Source organism: Eulemur rufifrons, chromosome 19 (assembly GCF_041146395.1).
Source record: "Eulemur rufifrons isolate Redbay chromosome 19, OSU_ERuf_1, whole genome shotgun sequence".
NCBI classification, from domain to species: Eukaryota; Metazoa; Chordata; class Mammalia; order Primates; family Lemuridae; genus Eulemur; species Eulemur rufifrons.
This window is the reverse complement of record NC_091001.1, coordinates 107,755,448-107,776,143: the sequence shown is the minus strand read 5'-3', so window position 1 is coordinate 107,776,143 and position 20,696 is coordinate 107,755,448. Positions and strand designations below refer to the sequence as shown.

The following is a 20,696-nucleotide window of genomic DNA, read 5'->3' as shown; positions in this document are numbered from 1 at the left end:
CTAAAGACCACTGAGTTGTACACTGTCAGTGGTGTGGTACATGAATTATATACCAATTAAGCTGCTCTGGAAAAAAAAAATCACAGTAGTTATCTTAGGGGATAGACGTATCGGTGATCTTCCTCTTGCTTTCCCATCCTCTTCTGTAATTTCCACGTTTCCAGGTGTTCCGGATGTAATTCCGCAGTACTTGTAGAGTGGAAACACATTGTCGACTAAAAACCATTTTAAGGGAAGAATTGCTAACAGTCAGCCTTTTACCAGACAAGGCAGTATGAAAAATCTGCCGGCTTACCTCCTGGGAAGGTGAGGGAGGCCGACTCCTGTGATCCTAAAATCTGGGGACGGCTGCGGTGGGTTGCTCAGTCGCCATCACATACGTAAAGTGCCGAAGGGCCACTGGTCTGCAGGTCATGGAAGACAACGTCATTTGTCTGGGATCCCTCGGGGGAAGGGACGTATCTCTGGGGAGAGAGAAACCTGGGGATGGCTAAGAGGCCGTTTCTAGTGGAATATTCTGAGAGGTGTTTAGCAGAGTGCTAAATTAGAGAAAGCTGTTACTTATATAACTTCCTGTAATTGCCCAGCAGTAGCTGCAGCTGAGGACAGCCGCCCTCTCCTGGTCTTTGCTGAGCGGAGGCCGCACGGCCCTGCCTCCTTGCAGCTGGTTTTCCTTCCACTCTGAGCTTCGTGCGTGGAGTCAGACTTTTCCACCCAAACTGAAATGCCATTTTAAAAAGAAGACTGCGTTCCCTGTTTTGAAGATGGGCAATTCTTACGCTGGCCAGCTGAAGACAACGCGGTTTGAAGAGGTCTTGCACAACTCCATCGAGGCCTCCCTGCGCTCCAACAACCTGGTGCCCAGACCCATCTTCTCCCAGCTGTACCTGGAAGCTGAGCAGCACCTTTCCTCTCTGGAAGGTAGGAGACGCGCATTTCTTCCCTTGGTGTACTTCTTTTATTGTGTGCAGTTTAATGTGAGCAGCAGAACTTGAAACTCTGCCTTCTGCTCTGTGTAGAATACGAGTCTAGCAGAAAAGAATTCTTAGAAAAAGAAGGTTGCACATAGGTTCTTACTTGGCTAAAATTGAAGTACATTTCAATCATAAAGTTGCAAGGAATAAAAGTAGCAGGAGAAAGGAAGAGGGCAAATTGTTCTGAACTGGTTGCTACATGTACTCTTATTAGAAAGCTTTGACATTTTCACTTGGATAAGCAAGAAATTTTTTTAACATGCTTTTGGCCCTCAGCTATATATTTTTTCTCTCTGTCCTGTGAGTCACAGCCATATCTTTGCCAAGTAGTCAATGCCGTTTCTCTTTGTAATAGCAGGTACAAGAGCCCTCCAGGAACTTTTAAAAACCAAGAGCAAACCCTTATGAATTGCACATGTGCCAAGAATAAACAAATTACCTTCAGGCCTGGGGACTCACTTTAGGATTTACTTAATTATCCAGAGAATAAAACGGTTGTGTTCTTTATAGCAGTGTATCATCATGTCAAAAGTTACCCCTCGGCAATCCATAGTATGAGACAGCTACTGTGTTAGAAGTTCATTTTGTAAGTTTATGTCTTTTAATTGAAGTTATCTGCAGACGTAGCTACTGAAGTGAAAAGAGGCCATGGTTTAAAACTAAAATCAAACAAGAAAGCATTCAGTGTGCCAGGGCTTGTGCTGGGATGCCCTTGCGTGTGTGTGTGTGTGTGTGTGTGTGTGTGTGTGAGTGGATGGTAGGCTGGAGTGAGTAGAAGAACATAAAGAAAAACAAGTCACGGAGGTGCTTGTCTTCAAGGGGCTTTGTGTTGAGCTTGTGTGATATTTGATAGTTCCTTCTTCTAGCAGGGAGGCATTCCTGTGTGACTGTTTAAAATGTCCTTACTAAATTAACCTTGCAAATGTCTCCTCTAAAGACCTGTATCTGAGTCTGAGAGAAACTAGATTGTGGGCAAAACCATGAACTAGGAAAACCAGTAAGTCTCTGGTATTCACGTTGAAAGTGCCAATGTTTTCTGGCATAGAAAACATTACTGTGACATTGTGGGGAGGTGAGAAATAACCAGAGAGCCTTTTATAGACTGTGTTTTTGACCAGTTGAAAGACTTTCGTGGAATATATATTTTGTGGTCATCCTTAACTTCTTATAGTATTGAAAAGATTTGTTGCTAAAGATAAATTAATAGTAGTAATGATAATTTAGTACATTTGAATGGTACCTTAAAATCTGCAAAGTGTTTTTTCACCTCCACCAGCCAAAGTCATTGAATCCTATGATTTGGGAAGATGCAAGACTGGTTTGCTGGAAGTTTAGCAGAAGTGACTGAGCAGCAGTTGCATCCTAGCTTTGCCAGCTCTGAGAGGAAAAGGAGGCAGACAAGTGGTTGAGTGGACTTGGCTGCCCACCTGGGGAGAGGGAGAAGTAGAAAGACCTGTAAGGATTCCTAATCAGCTTGTCCTCCTGTTTGAAGATTTGATAGGCTGCCCCCGGCACACCTCTCCTCGGGAGGCTGTCTCTAGCCTTCTGAATGCTCAGGGTGCTCTTCTCTGCTGCTAGACGTGATGGCACTTTCCAGGGACAGCTTTGAGGCTTGGACTCTTCATTCCTTTGCTGAGTGTGGAAAGTTCCCTGCCAGCCACCAGCAGGCTTGCTCAGCCTTCACATTGGTCTGAAAACCGAACAAGCCCGCTCTGTGATTTTCCCATTTGTCCAGCAAACAGAAACCCCCCGAGATTTTGGTTTTCTAGTGCAGGCAAACAAGGGGGCTTAGGGGATTGGTGGGAAGGGAGTGACTCTTTTTGGTTTGCTAAATGTCACCATAAACCAAGCACTCAGCTTGGGCCCCTGTTTCTGCATCGTAAAACTTGATGCAGACAGGCTTGTCTAGGCCGTATCTTGTTTTGTCTGTGTGTCAGGGTCTCTTATCTTATTTCTTGCCTTCCTCAGACAGCAACATGAAAGATGATTTTTATGACCAGGGTGCCAATATACTAAACACCCCTGGATCTGTTAACATTTTATGTATTTGTGAGGGTGATTTGGCAGGGGTCTTATTCCTTTGTTCTTTGAATTAGAGTTCTTACCTGCCGCCTCTTTCTAGGGGAAAAACCTTTTATACATTGTTGATTTTTTTTTTTCTTTAAAGAAAGACCAACAAAACAAACACTACCCCAGCATTTGGGGATAAGTGTTTATCAATTAAACAGGACACAGGTAAATTCCTGTAATCCCACCCACTCAGAATGTCATGGAGTTTCTTCTCCAGGAAAGAAAACAAGATTGAATGTGAGCATTAAAATGCATAGCCTCATGCCACACGGAATCGAGTGGCTCTGAGTTCCTGAGTTTTATTATTCCGGCTCTCCTCTCCCAATCCAGTCGGTTTTGTCTAATGCCATTTTACGGCTCTCATCCTGCCGGGAGGGCTGGGTAAACACGCTGGTTTAGTCTGCTAGGGCTGAGCCCCATCAAAGGCCCTGGGACATCTGATGCAGACCTTTGACCTTTAATCCCGATTTCTCACTGACTGGACACCGGGCTCTTTCTTTGACTTCCTGAGGCCCGAGAGCCTCCTCTTTCATTCTTTCTGAGAGTCTGAATTCTTGTTCTTGTTGCTTTGGCAGAATAACGTGCAGGCATTCCTGCATGCCCCCGCAGCTCTGAAGGCCTGGGCTTTGGGGGCTGCGTGTTTCATTTCTCTGGGATATTCTCTCCTTTTTCCAGTCTGATGGTTGGTGTCTGTGCCATCCCCTTCTGAGTCTCTGGAGTGCTGGCTCAGAGAGGAGAGAGCCTAGATCTCACAGTTTTCTGTGCCACCCAGGCTGGCCCTGCGCTGCGTCACAGATGCCTGGGGTCGCCTCTTTTTACCTTCTGCTAAAACCGCGCCATGCCTGCATTTAATGGCAGGAAGGAAGCCTCGGAAGGAGGCTCAAGAATTTATTCTGCCCCCTCCCTTGGGTAATCTTTTTACAGTCTTCCCACCAAGTCCCTCTTGGCCCAGGAAGACCGAGATAGCAGGAATCCTCCCTTAGCTTCCTGCCGTCAGGATCCCCACCTGCTGGAAATGCTCAGCGTCCTCCTCCTCTTGGCCCACAGGCAGCGTTACCGCGGCAGCCCTGTGAGGTTATGTCTCAGTGCGCTGAACTGTTTAAATCACATCGGGAACATGCTGTGCAGTTCTGAGAGCCATACTTTCCCACATAGACTGTCACAACCCCCAGTGACTTTACAGTTCTTCTGGATGAACCACCTCATTTTGAAGGTGCAGGATCAGACGCACAGAGAGGTTAAGGAACTTTCCTGCTGCCACACAGGCAGCAGTGGTGCAAGGGAACCTTGAGTTCCCTGATTCCCTGTCCAGTCTCTTTCTACTGCACGTGATTTTTGCCATGAACCCAAAACCACTTAGCCCACTGGAGAGAGGAGGGTGTTAGGACCAAGAGAGGAGAGTTTGAGACATGACAACAAAGAAACCAGAACTGAAAGGAGACAGAAACAAAAAATGAAGAAGGGACTGTATCCCAGCGCAGTGTATTTAAGGATGTTCATAATGACCTCGTTCCCCGAAGACATCTGTGTGCTATTTATTAAATGACATTTAAAGATAGACAAGTTGAAAGGGACTTTTATCCAAAATGTCTAAGTTAAAGGAAGTTGGCAGGACTGAACGTCAGTAGCTCTGGAATCCGCTTTCTCCAGCAGTGCCGGGCCGTGTGGCGGGACCCTGCTCAGAGCGGTTGGGCGCCCAGCACGCAGCCGTGCTTAGACGCTTCTCTGCTGGGCGCAGCACCTGGGGTACAGGGTGCAAGTCTCTGGGAGACGACAAGAAACTCATTTCACTGCAGCGACAGAGCCACGTGCCCAGGGAGGGTGGATTTATGTGGTCAGCTGTGGCTCCCCTGCCAGTTCCATGTTCACCAATCCTCCTGAAAGGTGATCTCACTTAAAAAAGTTTTCTAAAGCCATAAGACATTCGTGTAAGACAAATTTGGGTGTGTTTGTATTTCTAGTAATAGATGCATGCATTCTTCCCTTGGGGAGAAATAGTAACCTGCAGTTTAGCAGTTCCCTTGCTACGTAAAGGTAGTTAGTACTACTTACGTTTTGTCTCCTGAACTAAGCAGTGCAGTTTAGGTGGCGAGAGCATCAGCTTGGGCATCAGACACGACTGGAAACGTGCAGCCTGTGCTACTTAGCACGTAGCTGAAGAGCTGTGGACCAGTCACCCGCTCTCTGAGCCTCAGTTTCCTTATTTGTAAAATGGCCTCCGTGTTACACCATGAGACCTCCCGCACACATACTTGGAATGCTTACCATGCACAGGCGTTGTGCTCAATCGTTATCAACCACTTATACTCGTATTAAACCCCTAGCATGCGTGTAGCTGTGGTGGGTAGAAGAGAAGTGACCTTGAATTTGAAGTCACCAGGCCAGGCTCGGGCCGAGTCTGTTTGCCACGTGACCTCAGGAGCCAGCCATCCTGAGCGAGCCTCAGCTTTTCCGCCTAGTGAGGAAGGATGATGGTGCCCGGCTGACGGTGCGTTTGTAAGGACTAGTCACTCACTAGCCAGGACTTGCAGAGTGCGCGTTAACCGAGTGGGACTCGTTCTGCATTAGGCCCACAGTCCTGCGTCCTTGCTGAGCCCGAGGCCCCGGGTGGGAGGAAAGGCCCCGTGGGAGCTCCGGGGGGCTGGACGGCACAGCCTTGCTCATCGCTCTCCCTCCCCACATCTAGGTGGTAGCCGAGTGGACAATGAGGAAGAGGAAGAAGAAGGAGAAGGAGGGCTGGAGCCAAACAGTCTCCCAAACCCTTACCAGCTGCACCCTCCCCCTGAAGGATGCTGCACCACAGATGGTGAGACTGACTGCCGGGCCACCGCCGGCCACTGCCCGGAGTCCGTAGCTGGGCCGGTGGCCAGGCCTGTGGCTGTGTGTGGCCGGGGACCTCTTTTCCCATCCTGTGTCCCTGAGGCATGAGCCGTGCCAGTGGGCTGCGGCCTGCCCACCTGAGCCAGCAGCTCTGCAGACACCGAGCCGTAGATGCTAAGGCAGGGCCACAGCCTCTGCCGCTCCTTGGACAGCCTCAACTCATGAGTGGCTTGGGAGGCAAAAATCTGTTTTTTTGAAAACTGGAATCTGTTTTCCCTGCTCAGGCGTGCTTGTACAGCACACTTCACTCAGAATTGATTTGGAGGAATAATCTCACGTTTATCAGTATTTCACTGTTGAACAAGCAGATACACGTTATCTCGGGAACCCTGTAAAATCAGTCACGTTATTCCTGTTGAGAACCTGGACGGGTGGCAGCTTAGTCCCATGCTGACGGCTCGTGCTCTGCATTCAGGCTGGTGTAGCCCCTGCTTCTGCCGCCCACCGGCCAACAGCCTCTCTGACTGTTAGTAAGCTCATGTGTCCTGACACCACACCAGTCAAGGGGTGGCACTGGTTATTTAAAATAACTAGTTATTATAAAGCAGTGACTAATTAAAGTAAGTATCGAGCCCTTGCTCTGGAAATACGGAAGTAAATGGTATGAGAGCTCCCAGTTTGATGGGGAGCTAAGTAGGGAAGCGGATACTTTGCACACAGTGTGGAGAGTGCTGGGGTGGGGGCAAGCAGGGGTGCATGGGAGCAGAGGACAGGCTTCTAGCTCAGGTAGAGAGTTTGGGAAGACTTCCTGGAGGAGGCAGGGTTTGGGAGAATTAGTTGGAGTTAGCCAGGAGACTGCAATGGCATTGGAGGAAGCTGGGGAGTCCTAGACAGAGGGAACAGCATGTGCAAGGGCTTGGAAGGGGGAGAATATAGCCATCTAGGGAATTGCTAGCAGTTTCTTTAGGTAAGGGTGCTGGGCTGGGCTTGGAGGTTTATGGAGATACCACGTACCCTCCCTGGAGGCCTGAACTTGACCTTGAGCCTGGTGGCCTGCAGGGGAGGGACTCGGCCCTTGCTGGGTTGCTTTTTCAGGCAAAGGGAAGTCAGTACAATGGCTTTTCATGGGGTAGGACTTCTAGTGTCCGAGTGTTAAAAAGGCCACTGAATAAAATGATAGGAGGTGAACTTTCCAGTGGTCATGATAGTGATTTTTGCATAATTTCCTATTGAATGCAGTAGATACTATGACTGCTCAGACCTCTCTTCCTCCGGCTTGTCAGAAGGTGGGGGCCACACTGGACTGGGAAGGCCCTTCGTCATGGAGTCGGGGGCCCTGCTGGGTGCTTGCCCTGGACCTCAGGGAGCTGGCCCACCTTCCCCAAGTTGATATGGGGAACACCCCAGGCCTGGGAGTCAGCCTGGCTCCCCTTCTGGTCCTTCTCTGCAGCTTTGGGCAAATCATTTAACCTCTGAGCCTCAGTTTCCCTCTCTTCAAACTGGGAACAGTAACACTTTCCCACAGGTGACGCGAGAGCTCTGCAGGCCTTGCCGTGGCCCAGTGCCTGGCACGTGGTGGCACTGGCCTTGTGCCCGCCAGCCTCTCCGCAGCCTTCTCCTGCCTCTGCCCAGAGACAGGTGGGCAACCCTGGAGCAAACGGGAAAGCCCAGCACACAGGAGGAAAGTCTCCTGAACTTTGAAAGACTCTCACGCAAATGAGATTAAATATGCCGTGCAAACATGTGGCGCTCTGCAGGGCCGCCTTGGGCTCCGTCTGCTGTCTTGGTCTCAGTCTGTAGCTGGAGGGAGCCCAGGAGAGAGGGCTGGGACACCCTCCCCTGGAGGGAGACCCTGGAAAGGGCTCATCCGAATGAATCTCTGCCGTTTCCCTTTTCTTGCTTTGGCCCCAGATATTTGTAGAAACTTATTTTTTTGAATAGGAAATAAAAGAGCTAAAACATGAAAGGTTCGAAAGGGCATAGAGTGACAGTCTCTCGATGCTCTCAGTCTTCCACGTGTCCTGTTCTCCTGTTGCCTGTGCAGAGGAAACTGGCGTTACCAGATTCTCACCCCTCGTTCTTGACGTTGGCCTTTTTCTCATCCATGTAAAATGCAGCGTGTAAAAAATGTCAAATTACCCTCTGTGCCTTATGGGTTCATCTTTTACATGTTATAATTTGTCATCATTTGCCTTAAACCCTTTTCCTGCTGAGCTTCATTTGCACATTAGTGTGTATTGCATGGTGGCACCAATAGACAAACGATTAACGTCTGGTCGGTCGTGAATAACTACGATTATAGTTTTAGCTCTCCGAATTAATTCTGAGGCCAGCCACACCCAGAAGTAAGGGTTGCTCCTGACTTTGCCCCTGCGACCCCGGGCTCTGGGAAGCGCTGGGTGGCGTGCGAGCCCTGTCTGCCCTCCTAGGGTTCTGCCAGGCCGGGAAGGACCTGCGCCTCGTCTCCATCTCCAACGAGCCCATCGACGTCCCTGCCGGCTTTCTCCTCGTGGGGGCCAAGTCCCCCAGCCTGCCAGACCATCTCCTGGTGTGCGCCGTCGACAAGAGGTTCTTGCCAGATGACAATGGCCACAACGCTCTTCTTGGTAAGTTCTTCTTTTGCTTGTCTCTGGGGCTCTGTCTGCACGTGGTGGGTAGGGACAAGGGAGGACTTAGCTGCTAGTGGTGGTGGCAGAGAGGCCACCTTTGTGACCCGTTTGTCAGCACGGCACGCAGCCCAGTTTGTCTCTGGGTGGACCGTTTCTTTCTGGAATGGGGTACAAATGAGATTTATTTTAAAATGTGACTGCCTCTCTGTAGAAAGCCCATCATTTCATATTAAATTTTTCATACATTTATTCCTTAAACCTTCCTAAGCGCCCACCTGTGTCAGGAAGGGGCTACAAACCCTGTCCTAGACACTCAAAACCCAGCTGACATGAGGCAGAGGAGAATAAGGCTGTATTCCTGCCTCCAGAACATTCCTGTCCTGAGTAACCGTGGGCGCCCGCTGTCTGTGGCTTGCCTCTCAAGAGGTGGGCATTGTTACCCCAGTTTTATAGGTGGGCTGGGACCTGTTGCAGACTTGCCCAAGGGCACCCTAGTGAAGAAGACAGAGCCGAGTACAAACTCCAGTCTCCCTGGCTCCAAGTTCTACCCTTCACCGTACCGCGTGGTCTTGACCGCGTCGGGGTCAGCGTCAGGATGGGGTGGGGGGTGGGACTGAGCCTTTCCCTTCCAGCCACTGGCACCACCAGCTTTTGATTTTCAAACCAGCGGGGCCCACTGAGGCCCGACTTCAGTGCAGAGCTGAGGCCAACCTTGCCAGGCTTGGCTTCCATTCGCTCAGGTGACGTTACTGAACTCCTGCAAGCCGGGCCCCACTCGGCACGCTCCCCCTGTTGTGGAGCAGAATCTGGGAGACCCGAGCTTTGGATGAGGAACCCAGAGATCTAGGCCCCAGCCCTGCATCCGACTGCAGGTCTCTGTTTCCCCCTCGGGCCGCTGCGCCCTCATCCGTGAGGGGGGGAGGTGATTTCCACATGTGCCCAGCAGTTTGCTTCTGTCCAGTGACTTTGGGTGTGGTCACTTCACCTGCCCTGGCATTTTCTCTGGAGAAAAACCCCGGCAGATGGAAGGATTGGTAATGAATGATCAATTTCAGTTGTAGCCTCAGGAACAGTCTTCATTGTAGAAGTGAGTGTGATTGTGAGAATTTGTGGGAAAAACTTCCAGGTTAAACCGCATGATTTCGTCCCTATTTCCCATGTGTATCAACATTTAAGCCTCTATCTTTGTGCGTGATACAGCCCTAAAACTGGGTAGACAAACTCACTTCGACGGATATTTACTGAGTGCGTTTTACGTGTGGGGCACCGTGCAGAGGGCGGAGGATGGAGAGAGAAGAGAACGCAGTGGTTCCTGCCGTGCGGGCAGTGGGGGCCACACCTGTGTGCCAGGTGAACACTCTCGGGAGGGACAGCGCCGCTCTGGGACAAAGATGAGGGGGAGAAAAAGTTTTAGCCAATTCTCTCTTTAGGCAGGTCCATGGACTTGTAACAAGCTCTTTAAAATGAGAACCACAGAAAATTCACTCTCCCAAAGGAGCTGATGGGCTCCCTGAGCCTGGGGTTGAATTTGCCTTCCCGGGCTGCTCGGGACCGAAGTGTGGCGGGAAGCCAGTGCCTGACCCCGCGTTAGCGTTTGATCCGGCGCTGGCGGGGATTTGTCTGAATCCCGCTGCTTTGCGACTGTGAAGGAATTGCCAGGGTAGTAAAGGAGCTGCTGCCTCTTGGCCTCTGGAGATGAGAATCTTTAGTTCCTTCACAGCCAGCCCCGTGACAGCGCCGGCTCTTTGGGGAGTGTAGAGGAAGTAGGAGCTTTGTTAATTGCTTGCCAAAAAGCCATCTGAAATGGGTAACAAGGGCCGGTTGGTAATAACCGTCGCTTTCTTCTTTTAAAATAACTTTATGCTCTCGGCTCGCACACTTAATGCTGTGTAGGTTTCCTGCAATTAACCCTGATGGCTGCACAAGACACGGTGGCTCCTTATAGCCGGGCGGTGGCCGGGTTAGGGACCTATAAAACGGAGGCTGTGGAATCTCTTGAGGACAACAATGGCTTTAGGAGCCTTGTTTCAGGGATTTTGAATCAACTGAGGGATTTTATCTCAGAAAGCTGGAAGATTAAAATCTAGGTGTGTATTTCAGTTTTTTGCTGGTAATTTATCTAAATTGGATAATAGCTAAGACCTAAGAGAAGAAAACATATTTTGCTAGACTGTTCATTCTTAGGTGGAAGTAAACCAATCCTTTGTTCATTAGGCAGGCAAATACTTGGTACATTTATTGAATAGATTATATAACCTGAAACTCTTCAGCTATGCCTGAAATCCCAAAGCCAAGTTGGACCCAGCCCTTCCCTTGGGGGCACCCCATCTGGCGGGGGGTGGGGGGAAATGCAGGCAAACCAAGATGTCCAGCCCAGATGTCCACAACAAACGACCTTGTTGATAAATCTTAAATAAATCTTTGTGCAACGTGCTGTAGCAGAGGGGTGTGGGGATGTGGAAGAACACGCTGACCCTCAGTGGTGGGAATGGCGTCTCAGGGGATGCGGTGTCTAAGTTGGGTCCTGAAAAATGAGTGGAATTTTGCCAGTTGGAGACTAACAACAACAGCAACTAAACACTGATAGCAGCCAATGTTTATTGAGCATTTATTATGTGCCAGAAACGGCTCCAAGCAAGTTAAGATAACCAGTGAGGTGGGTGCATTGTTATCTAGCCTTCCTATATAGATAAAGTAACAAAGGCACAGAGAGGTTAACTGACTTGCTCAGGGGCACCCAGCCATTTGGACCCAGGTGATCTGGCCCTGGTGCTAGAGGACGAAGGGCATCTCACAGAGGGAGCCACGCGTATCCAGAGCGTGGCATGCTGGAGAGGTACTTAGAACTCCCCGAGTCTGGAGCAGAGGCTTGGGGAGTTCAGTTGGGTCCTGCTTGGAAAACTCTGTGGCACCCAAGAAGCCATGTTCAAACTGTGGAAATAGGAGCTATCGTGATACAGTGTATCTGTCCTTCCTCTTTAACAGTTACCAACAAAGGGCCAATCTTGTTTCATTTATAACTCCCTGCTTTTCTTCCTTTTTCGGATTATTTTGAAGCAAATCTCAGACATGGTGTCATTTCTTCTGTAAACATTTCGTTGTGTATCTCCAAAAGGTAAGGGACTCTTTGGTTAGAAATCCAATACTATAATCATATCTAAAAATTTAACAACAATTCTTTAATATTATCAACTATCCAGTGTGTTCCAATTTTATGTTACACTTTTTTTCAGCAGTTGGTTTATTTGAATCAAGATCCAAACAAGGTTCTCCGGAAGCATTTGGTGGATATGTCTCTTACGTCTTAATCTGTAGGTCTTTCCTTCCTTGTTTTCCCCTTACCATTTTATATTTTTAAGAACATTGGAGTGTTAAAATAAGGTGATCACTATGCTTTAATTTGTGTTTTAGGAAGATCTTACAGGTCACACACCTAAGTTATTTTTACTGAAAGGGAGAAACTGAGGCCGAGGACCTAGTTATAAACTTATTGCAGGATTCCAGGGGACTGTGGTGGCCTGATGGTTATGAGTGTCAAACCTGACACCACACTATTAATATTTACCACCCCCGAGTGCGTCCCATCTTCCCCACGCACACCTGGGACCCTGCCTCAGTTCCTGTCTCATCTGGAATAGGATATGGCGCCTTACGCTTTCCCAACATAGCTAGGTCATTTTTATACTTTAGTCAGGATTTGCCCAAAATGCCAAGCCAGGGGCTCTGGATATATTTTTTCCCCCTCATTTGTTGTTAGGCTATATTTACTGCCACAAGCAAGACAGTGACAGGAATAACAGAAATCCAAAAACTCAAAAAGGAAAAATTGCCCAAATCTCACTCCCTAAAAAAGGAACATCCTATTTTATTTTGTCCATTTTCCATTCACCATCCAAGTGGGGATTTAAAATAATTTTTGTAAGTGGTAATTACATTATAGATATATTATGAGATTCTGTTTTTTTTTTCACTTAATATACTACAATGAGCCAAAGATGATCCTACTTTTGTCCCAAGTCACCATTCACTTTCAGAGACCGGGAGGGTGGCCACGTAGCTTGCCAGGTGCGGCCTGTGCTCATGAGCTTTCGGGCTCCTTCCTCGTAAGGAGCACGGAGGTGCCGCCCAGGTCCTACCTTTTCTCCAAGGCCCAGCGGGAACCCCATTTGCCAGGACGTTTTCCCAAATCACTCCGGTTGCTTTCCCCACCCTTCCCACAGCACACTGTGCTGGAAGAGCAAGTCCCAGCCCAGCAGAGAGGTGCCGCCTCTCTTGGAGCTACAGGTTTTCCATCTATGAGAGGGACAATGACATATGCTCCACCTGACCACTGCTTGGAGGGTAAGTGAGCTCTATGTGAGGCTCTCTAGAAACTCTGAAATGCTGCCCAGACTTGAGGAACTGCTGTCGTGCCCGCTGGTACTTCTGGTTCCTACTCATCACTGCCTCAGTAGTGGGATTGTCTGTGTCTGTCCCTCCTTCCTAACAGGGAACATGTGTTTCTTTAATCTATGTCTTGCTCAGAGCACCTGGTTTAATTTCTAGCAACTTTTCTTTGAATGAATGCTCAAAACATATTTGTGCTTGAAAGTATTTGTCAGATTTGCATTTTTTTTTCATAGAGGGTTGACAGCTCGGGCCGAGTGGCTATCTGCACTGGGGCAGTGGCCTACAGCAAGACCCTTCTGAGTGTCCACTGTCCTGGGAATGCACCAGGTGGAGGTGTCAGGCCTGGAGGACTGGTTCATGGCTGGCTCAGGTCTGTGTGCTGGCTGTCAGCGAGGCTGCCTTGGGCCGTGGGTCACAAAGGCAAGGTCAGGTGCTGGTGGGCTTGCAGGGCCACCCTGAAGTTTGGTGGGAGGGACCCCTCTCTGTAGAAGGAGTAGCCCAAGCGATAAACCTGGGCCACCTCCAGCCTCCTGGGAGCTGAGTGCTTAGATACCACTGGGTTTGAAGGAAGCCACTCATGGATCCTTCCAAGGAGAATCATATAACTGGTTTTGGAAGGAAGCATCAGGCCCCTTTAGTCTTAGCCTTCTCCTTTATGGTCGGGAAATGGAAGCCCAGAGAAACTGAGCCACTTCTCTGTGTCTCACAGCCCTGGGAGGGACTGTGTAGTGGCCTCCCTAGGGTGGGACGTGCATTTCCTGACCCCACTGGGCTCTCCTTCCCGACTCGGCTTAATCTGAGAGAGGAGGAGAGATGACACCTTGCGGAGTGCCTGTGGTGTTAGACACGTTGTAGACACTTAACCTTTGTGGTGCTCCTGCAAGATGGATTTTTGGGAGGAGATGGCATAGCAGTGGTGCAAATTCCAGCTCCAGCACTTCCTACCCTGTACCCATGGACACTTTACTTCCCTTCTCTCTGCCTTGATTCCCTCATCTCTAAACTGGGGATATTGCTATGGATTGTTTTGTGGGGCTTCATGAGGTTTAAATGAGAATGTTTATTATGTAACGTGCTTGGCACAGTGCCTGGCACATGGTCGGTGTGCTGTGCATGTCATCTTGTTTACAGATGAGGAAAGCAGAGCTCAGAGATGTTAGTTACCTGCCCAAAGTCACGTAACTGTCAAGCGAGGATTTGAACCCAGGGACCTCTGACATCCAGATTTGTGTACACTCCGCTGCACAGGAGGAGGGAGTGGACGGTAGTTTTCCTCCCAGGAGAAGGGGAGAGCCTTGCTCAGTGGCCTGCACGTACAGACATCCCTTCAAACAAACGCTACCTGTGGCTGCTGAACTAGCCCTGTGGGGAAAGCACACAGTGTGGCTGTGTGTGGTCGCGACAGGTTCATGTTTGTGGGCTATTTCCCGGGGTGCGGTGCACTGAAGGAATGATTTCTCTGCTCTGGACGTTTGTACCTGGCAGGAATTTGAGGTTTTGGGTTGAATCCCTGCTTTCTAGGCTTGTCTTCTAGAGACATCGTTATAGACTTTCAAGTCCTAAGGCAGATTTCTCAAGAGAATGGCTCAGTATTTTACTCTTTCTCATAAAATCTTTTGTTGCCTTTCAAATAACTTCTTGATGAGTTAGGATTACCTCTGCGTTTAGCTGAGGTGGTCTGCACCTTGGGCCCCGTCTCCAAGGCCAGCTGGGAAGCTGCGTGTGGGTTTCCTGGTTGGCGTCTGGTGCCATCTCTCCAGGGCCACCTCTCAGGACAGTAGCTGCGTCTCCTGACCAGAAAGTTTTTGCCAAAGCAAGAGAGCAGTTTGCTTGCCAGCTCCCTAAATGTTTGCTGTACCAGCAAGACCTAGTGTGTCCACTCTCGTTTCTGGACCACAGAGAGGAGCTCCTTGTTCCTGTGCTCGCCGTTCCTGCTGTGGACACTCCTGCAACAGAGCCATGGCCCCCAGCCCATCTGGCCCTTGGGGCAACAGCCTGTACCCTATTTAGCTGTTTCTGGCGAGGGACAGCAGCACTGGCCTTGGCAAATTGCTCTTGGCATCCTTGGTCTTGCAGTTCCGTTTCCTGTTCATCTTTCCAACACTCAGGTTTAGAATTCCTTCTGGGGAGCTCTGAAGGTTTCTTGGGGCCTCCTCCTCAGGTGGCAGTTGAGCTGTGTGTATCTCAGGCTTGCTGGGTTGGAGATGAATGAATAAATAAAAACATTAGGCTATTACTTAGAAGTGCATGCAGAAACCCTACTGTGTTCCCTCTTACAGCTACCTTGTGTCCCCCCTCCTCCCTTCCCTCTCAGTATTTACTGGCTGGCTGCCTTGTGCACAGCGTTGGTCGGCACACACACGCTTACGTGCACAAATCACACGTGTGCAGTCACACCGTGAACCTGGTCCTTTGAAGGATGGGGATAATGGCGGGGAGAGGATGTGGATTTCAGTAACTGTAACACTGAGGAAGACGTTCCAGTGCCCCCTGAGCCACGGAAGGAGCACAGTCCGGAGGAGGGTACTCCTGGCAGGTCCTCTGGGGGAGCGGGCACTGGAGAGGGCGGTGAGTGAGGCCAGCCGCGTGCGGTGGGGCTTGTGGAGGGGGAGGGTCTGGGCAGCCTCAAATGTCAGGCCTCTTGTGAGGTTGTCATCCTCCAGCTGCGAACAGATGCCACACTTCCTGTCCCTGTGACTGTGGACAGTTGCTTAGCCTCCCTGGTTCTAAAAGTGTCCTGAACTGTCCTATGGCTGGGCCAAGAGATTTGTCTTTATCTCTAAGGCCTTTTGAGGAATATTAACTTTGCTTAAAATAGATCATGGACTTCACCAAGTTTCTGTAATGTAGGCATCTTACTTCTCTGTGGAGATGTGTTTAACCTCCACTAACCAGAGTTGTTTTGAACACTAGCCGGAGACCTCAGGGATCCTCTGTTTAAGAGCAGAGCTTGTTCACAGAGCCGTGTGGCCCTCATGGCCCAAGGCAAAATAACCTTTGTAGACTTACCAGCCAGAGAATATGATAAAATAAATTAGTCTCCACTTCAGGGTCTCTCCTGCCAAAGGCCCTTGGACCCAGAGAAACCAGACGTACCAGTGGGCAGAGCAAGGTCTGCTTGGGACGGTGGAAGTGACAGTGATCGTCAGACACGGGAGCCAGATCATCACTTTGCTCGTCTTCACCAACACTGCTAGTGAGCACAGTCTGAATGGGATCTACAGTTTATAAAGCATATTCTCTGGATTTTAATAGTTTACATGAGGAGGTTGTGTCATTGCCACTGTGCAGGTGGTCTGCCTACAGCCTCACAGTGGTTGGGAACCTGCATCAGCTCCTAGAAGAGCCCCCTCTGGCCTTGGCAGGAAGATTCTGACCGTGCATTGTGGAGCTCTCTGGACTTGTTTTCTGCAACTCCTGGGATCAGCTTGACTCCAGCATTGAATTTCGGACTCTCAAGACGTCTCCCAATGTAACCGGTCCCACTGGTCTAATTGCTTTGAGATTCTGTAACTGGCCAGCACCAAAAGAAATAGAGGCCTATCAGGGTATACAGGTGCTTGGTCAGTGTAGACAACCCAGTGGATCATTCTTGTCCTGCATGGTTTGCTGTCTCTACAGATTTTACAGATGCCCCTAAGCAAGGTAAGTCTTCTAAGCTTGCCTGGGCCCATGCCTATGACTGAGTCTTCTTGGTCATCCTTTTATTCAAGTCAACGCCATCTCCACCTCTGGGCCAGTCTGAGACAATGGGCACCTTTCCCCTGTGGGGTTCTCTGGTTGGCCGTACAGGACATGAACCTTCAGAGTCTCGATGAACCATGTTTTATTTCATAAGGACTTTGGAGGTGAGTTGGAGTTGCTCATGGTTTGTTTCCTTCTCTAGGTTTCTCTGGGAATTGTGTTGGCTGTGGGAAGAAAGGCTTCTGTTACTTCACGGAATTCTCCAATCATATAAATCTGAAACTGACCACCCAACCCAAGAAGCAAAAACACTTGAAGTATTACCTGGTCCGTAATGCACAAGGGACTCTAACCAAGGGACCTTTGATTTGTTGGAAAGGCTCAGGTGAGCAGTTTGGCTGTGGCGGGGATGTGGAGGTGCTGGGAATGTCCCCCAGTGGGCCGTGGAGCCTGTCAGCGTGACGCTGGGGGGAGACCACTCTGTAGTGGCACAGATCACAGGCAGAGGCCAGGCCTGTGAGACTGAAAATGCTCCTCTGCATTATGGACACTTAGCTGGTTGACAGTGACGGACTGTCGGATGGGACATGTGCAGGTGGGCAGAGGGCCACACTGTGCTGCGCCTCCATGTGGCAAGTATTTGGGGCAGTGGTTCTCAACCAGCGGTGGCTTTTGTCCCCCAGGGAACATGTAGCAATACCTGGAGACATTTTTGATTGTCATGACTGGGGGGTGTGTCTAGGGGTAGGGACCAGGGATGCTGGACACTCTGCAAGGCACAGGACGGCCCCCGGCACACAGGGTCCCGTCCAGAACGTCAGTGGTGCTTAGGCTGAGAAACCTGACTCGGGGAAAGCTTGGCTCAGAGAATGTGCTGCCACCCCCCACCCCCACCCCGAACCCTGTTGACTGTGACCAGACAGACCAGCTTTACACTGCTGGCTCGCGAAGAAGTGAGTGGCTCTTGCTCCCCGGAGCTTTAGGAGAAGGTCCCCCAGGCCCCTCTGTGCCTCCCCCGCATCTCACGGCCACAGTCCGCGGTGAGGGGCAGAGGGAAGGGTGGCTGGGTTTTCAGAGGCACAAGTCTGGGAGGGGCTCTCTGTTGAGGTGACCAGGGCTATTGTTTTGTCCCTCACTTGCCTGCGTCTGTTCACGCCGGGCCTTCTGGGATCTCCCAGTACTCGGGGTGGGCAGTTTTGGGTACGCCCCTCCCATCCCACTCTTCCTCCTCCCCTCTTTCTTTGCTTTATTAAGTATTTCTTGAGCCCCTTGGGCCAGTTCACCGCCTTGGGTCACTTGCTGTGACCAAGCATCTCTCGGTTAGCTGTGCCTCTGGGGCTGGCCCTTCCCGCAGGGAGGACTCACAGGGTGGGAGGGCGCATGGTTTTTCCTTTACCTTTGAGTGACACTCTGTTCTTTCCTTGGACTTCAGGGGCAGCTGTGGGATGACTAATTTGTATAATTTGTCTCTTTCTTCCAAATACTCACAATCGTGCCCCCTCCTGACAGAGCCGCCCTCTGGGGCCACAGGGGGAGGGTTGTACCCCTGGCCCCAGCTGCACACTGAAGCAAGGACGAGGAATTGGTGGCACCTTTTGTGGCCATCTGCGTATCTCAGTCTCCGCAGGACAATTCCAGTGTAGGGAATCGTTCTGTGACTGTCGGAGGAGAGCGCGTTGGTTTTCACGCGTGCGTCTTGCCCCCTAGAGTTCAGAAGCCGGCAGCCCGCCGCCACCACGTGCTCCAGTTCCCTCTTCCCGCCGCTGGACAGCTCGGGGCCTCTGGCTGCCTTCCCCGGCGAGCCCGCGCCCGGGACGAACCCCGGCATCCCGACGGGAGCTCAGGCAGGTGAGGCGACGGAGAAGCACCAGAGGTGCCAAATCCACAGACCTGGCACGTGGCCAGCTTGACTTTGTAGTCAAGCATTCTTCAAAATAAATAAAGGGCATACTTTGTTACCTTCTTCTACAGCGCCTTTACATTTCATCTGGAATTTGTAACAGTTTTCAACGAAGAATACCGTGGTTTTAATTTGGAAAGCTTTCCTGCACCCTGTTTGATACGTGATATGATCCCCTTGACTGTGGGGTCATATTTAGGGTCTCTCTGCATCCCCCAGTTCGCAGCCTAGCGCTGTCCACATAACAGGTTCTGCGTCAGCGTTTGAATCGGATTGCTAGAAGGGGCGGGTAAGATGCGACTGCTGCCCCAGATCCGTGCGTGATCTCCTTGGCCCTAACAACCTCCCTGCCAGCAGGCATTAGCTTCCGCATTTTACTGACTGGGAAACTGAGGCTCACTGAGGCTAAACGCTCGCCTAGGACCTCACGGGCAGGAGGAGGCAGAGGCGAGAGTTGATACCAGTATTGCTGATTCACGTGCTTGGTGCTCTGCCACTTTGAACAGACTTACAGATACAGCATTCCCGGGACTCTGGAAGGCGGCTGGTTGTTTTCATTCCTGCTGCCCTGAGAGGGGAGCCAGTGCCCTGGTCACTTGCTACCTCGCCAGGCCCAGGCCCTGGCACCTCTGCCACCGTGGCCTGGGGAGCCACTGTCGATGCCGTCACAGCGCCTGGGTGGGAGCTCCAGCTGCCGTCTTCTAGCTAGTGATTTGGGACAACTCACTTAGACCCTCTGAACCTCTGTTTCCTCGTCTGTAAAGTTGGGGACAATCTCTTCTGTCTAATTTGCAGGGCACTTGTGAGAATAAAGATTATAGCACTAGCAATGCTCACTTAGTGTTTGCTACACACCAGATGCTGTTCTGCGCACATTCTTCTACTAACTCATGCTGTCTAACGGTGGCTCTGAGTTGTACGACTGTCACCTCATTTTATAGATGAGGACATTGAGCGCAGGGAGGTTACATAAGTGTCAAGGTTACGCAACTGGGAAGTGGTGGAACTGGACTCAAACACAGGCCCCCTGGCTTCAGAGCCACATTCTTAACCCCCTCCTTTGGTACTGCTCCTGACCCGAGTGCCTTCCAGATCATTCTGGCCGACTTGGGCAACTTGAGCAGTGCATGAGCCTCAGAGACCAGAACCTGGAATCAGCCGCAGGCCTGGGGAGCTCAGGCCCTGCACCCAGGCGGCTGCATACCTGGCCGCTCTCCTGAGCCCGGGTGAGAGCAGTTTTAGGTGTGGTCCTGGAATTCAGGGAGCCCCTTCTCCCACGCTGTGCCACTGGGGCGTGAGCAGGAGTGTGTGTGTGCATGTATTCCTGTGTGTCTCTGTGTGCGCATGTTTATGGGCATGCATGTGTGTGCGTATGTGGGAGCATGTATTGCATGGGTGTGCACATGTGTATGCATGTGTCTGTATGTGTCCTCCCTGTGGGGCAGAATCACTATGTCAGGAGTTCTGACCTGACGGGCCTTGCCAGGGAAAAGCCACTTTGTGAAAATGGAAGAAAAGTAATGTCCTCCTGGCCTGGCCCGCAGGGCGTCCTTGCAAACTGACGCCCTCTCTGCCTTTCTCCTCTTTGCTTTCAGGGCCAGCCTCTGACCACCCCTCACTAAGTGCAGCAGTGGCTCCAGCTATTCTCAACGGCAAAGATTCCCCGAAGCACCAACAGCTGGCGAAGAACGCCCTGTCGGCCCTGCCGCGGCCCTCTGCCTTAGGTAGTGCTGCCTGTCCTGGCCGTCCTGGGGGCCCTGCGCTCCTCTGGGCCAGGGCCAGAGGGGGCACAGAAACCGCTGGGCGGGGGCCGCTGGGCCTCCTGGAGCCTGGTGTTGCTTCCCTGGGAGTCCGGCCAGGACAGCAGGTGCCTCCTGAGCCTGCGGGTCTATGCCCAGGCCCTGGGGCTGTGGGTCACGGCCTCTGCCACTGAGGGTGCAGTCACACTTGGGAGATGTCGTGTGAGCCGAGAAGCAGTGACACACCCATGGTGATGGCAAATGGCCTGTCTCATGGGCCACACAGCTGGATGGCTGGAGAGTTTTGGAGCAATTGGGGGGGTGGGGGGCAGTGTGCTGTCAGGGAATAACTTGCACTTGGAATCAGATAAATAAACCCAGCTCTATCTCTTATTAGGGGACCTTGGTGAAGTCTCAATAAATGTTTCCTCATCTAGAGATAAGAATTCTGCTCTGAGGGTACTTAAGAGGAATGAAGTGCTGTGTGTAAGGTCAGAGCACATCTGGCAGC

General features: G+C 50.8%; 1 protein-coding gene across 1 annotated transcript in view; it reads left to right on the top strand.

The window, feature by feature from the left end:
* Nucleotides 1-764: 764 nt before the first annotated feature.
* GREB1 (growth regulating estrogen receptor binding 1) overlaps nt 765-20,696 on the top strand; it is a 64,525-nt gene continuing 44,593 nt past the window's right edge. The window contains exons 1-6 of the mRNA XM_069494748.1: nt 765-921; nt 5,731-5,850; nt 8,294-8,470; nt 16,749-16,931; nt 18,254-18,394; nt 20,042-20,170. Of these exons, the coding sequence (XP_069350849.1) occupies nt 765-921; nt 5,731-5,850; nt 8,294-8,470; nt 16,749-16,931; nt 18,254-18,394; nt 20,042-20,170 (907 nt within the window). The remainder of the gene's footprint in view (nt 922-5,730; nt 5,851-8,293; nt 8,471-16,748; nt 16,932-18,253; nt 18,395-20,041; nt 20,171-20,696) is intronic.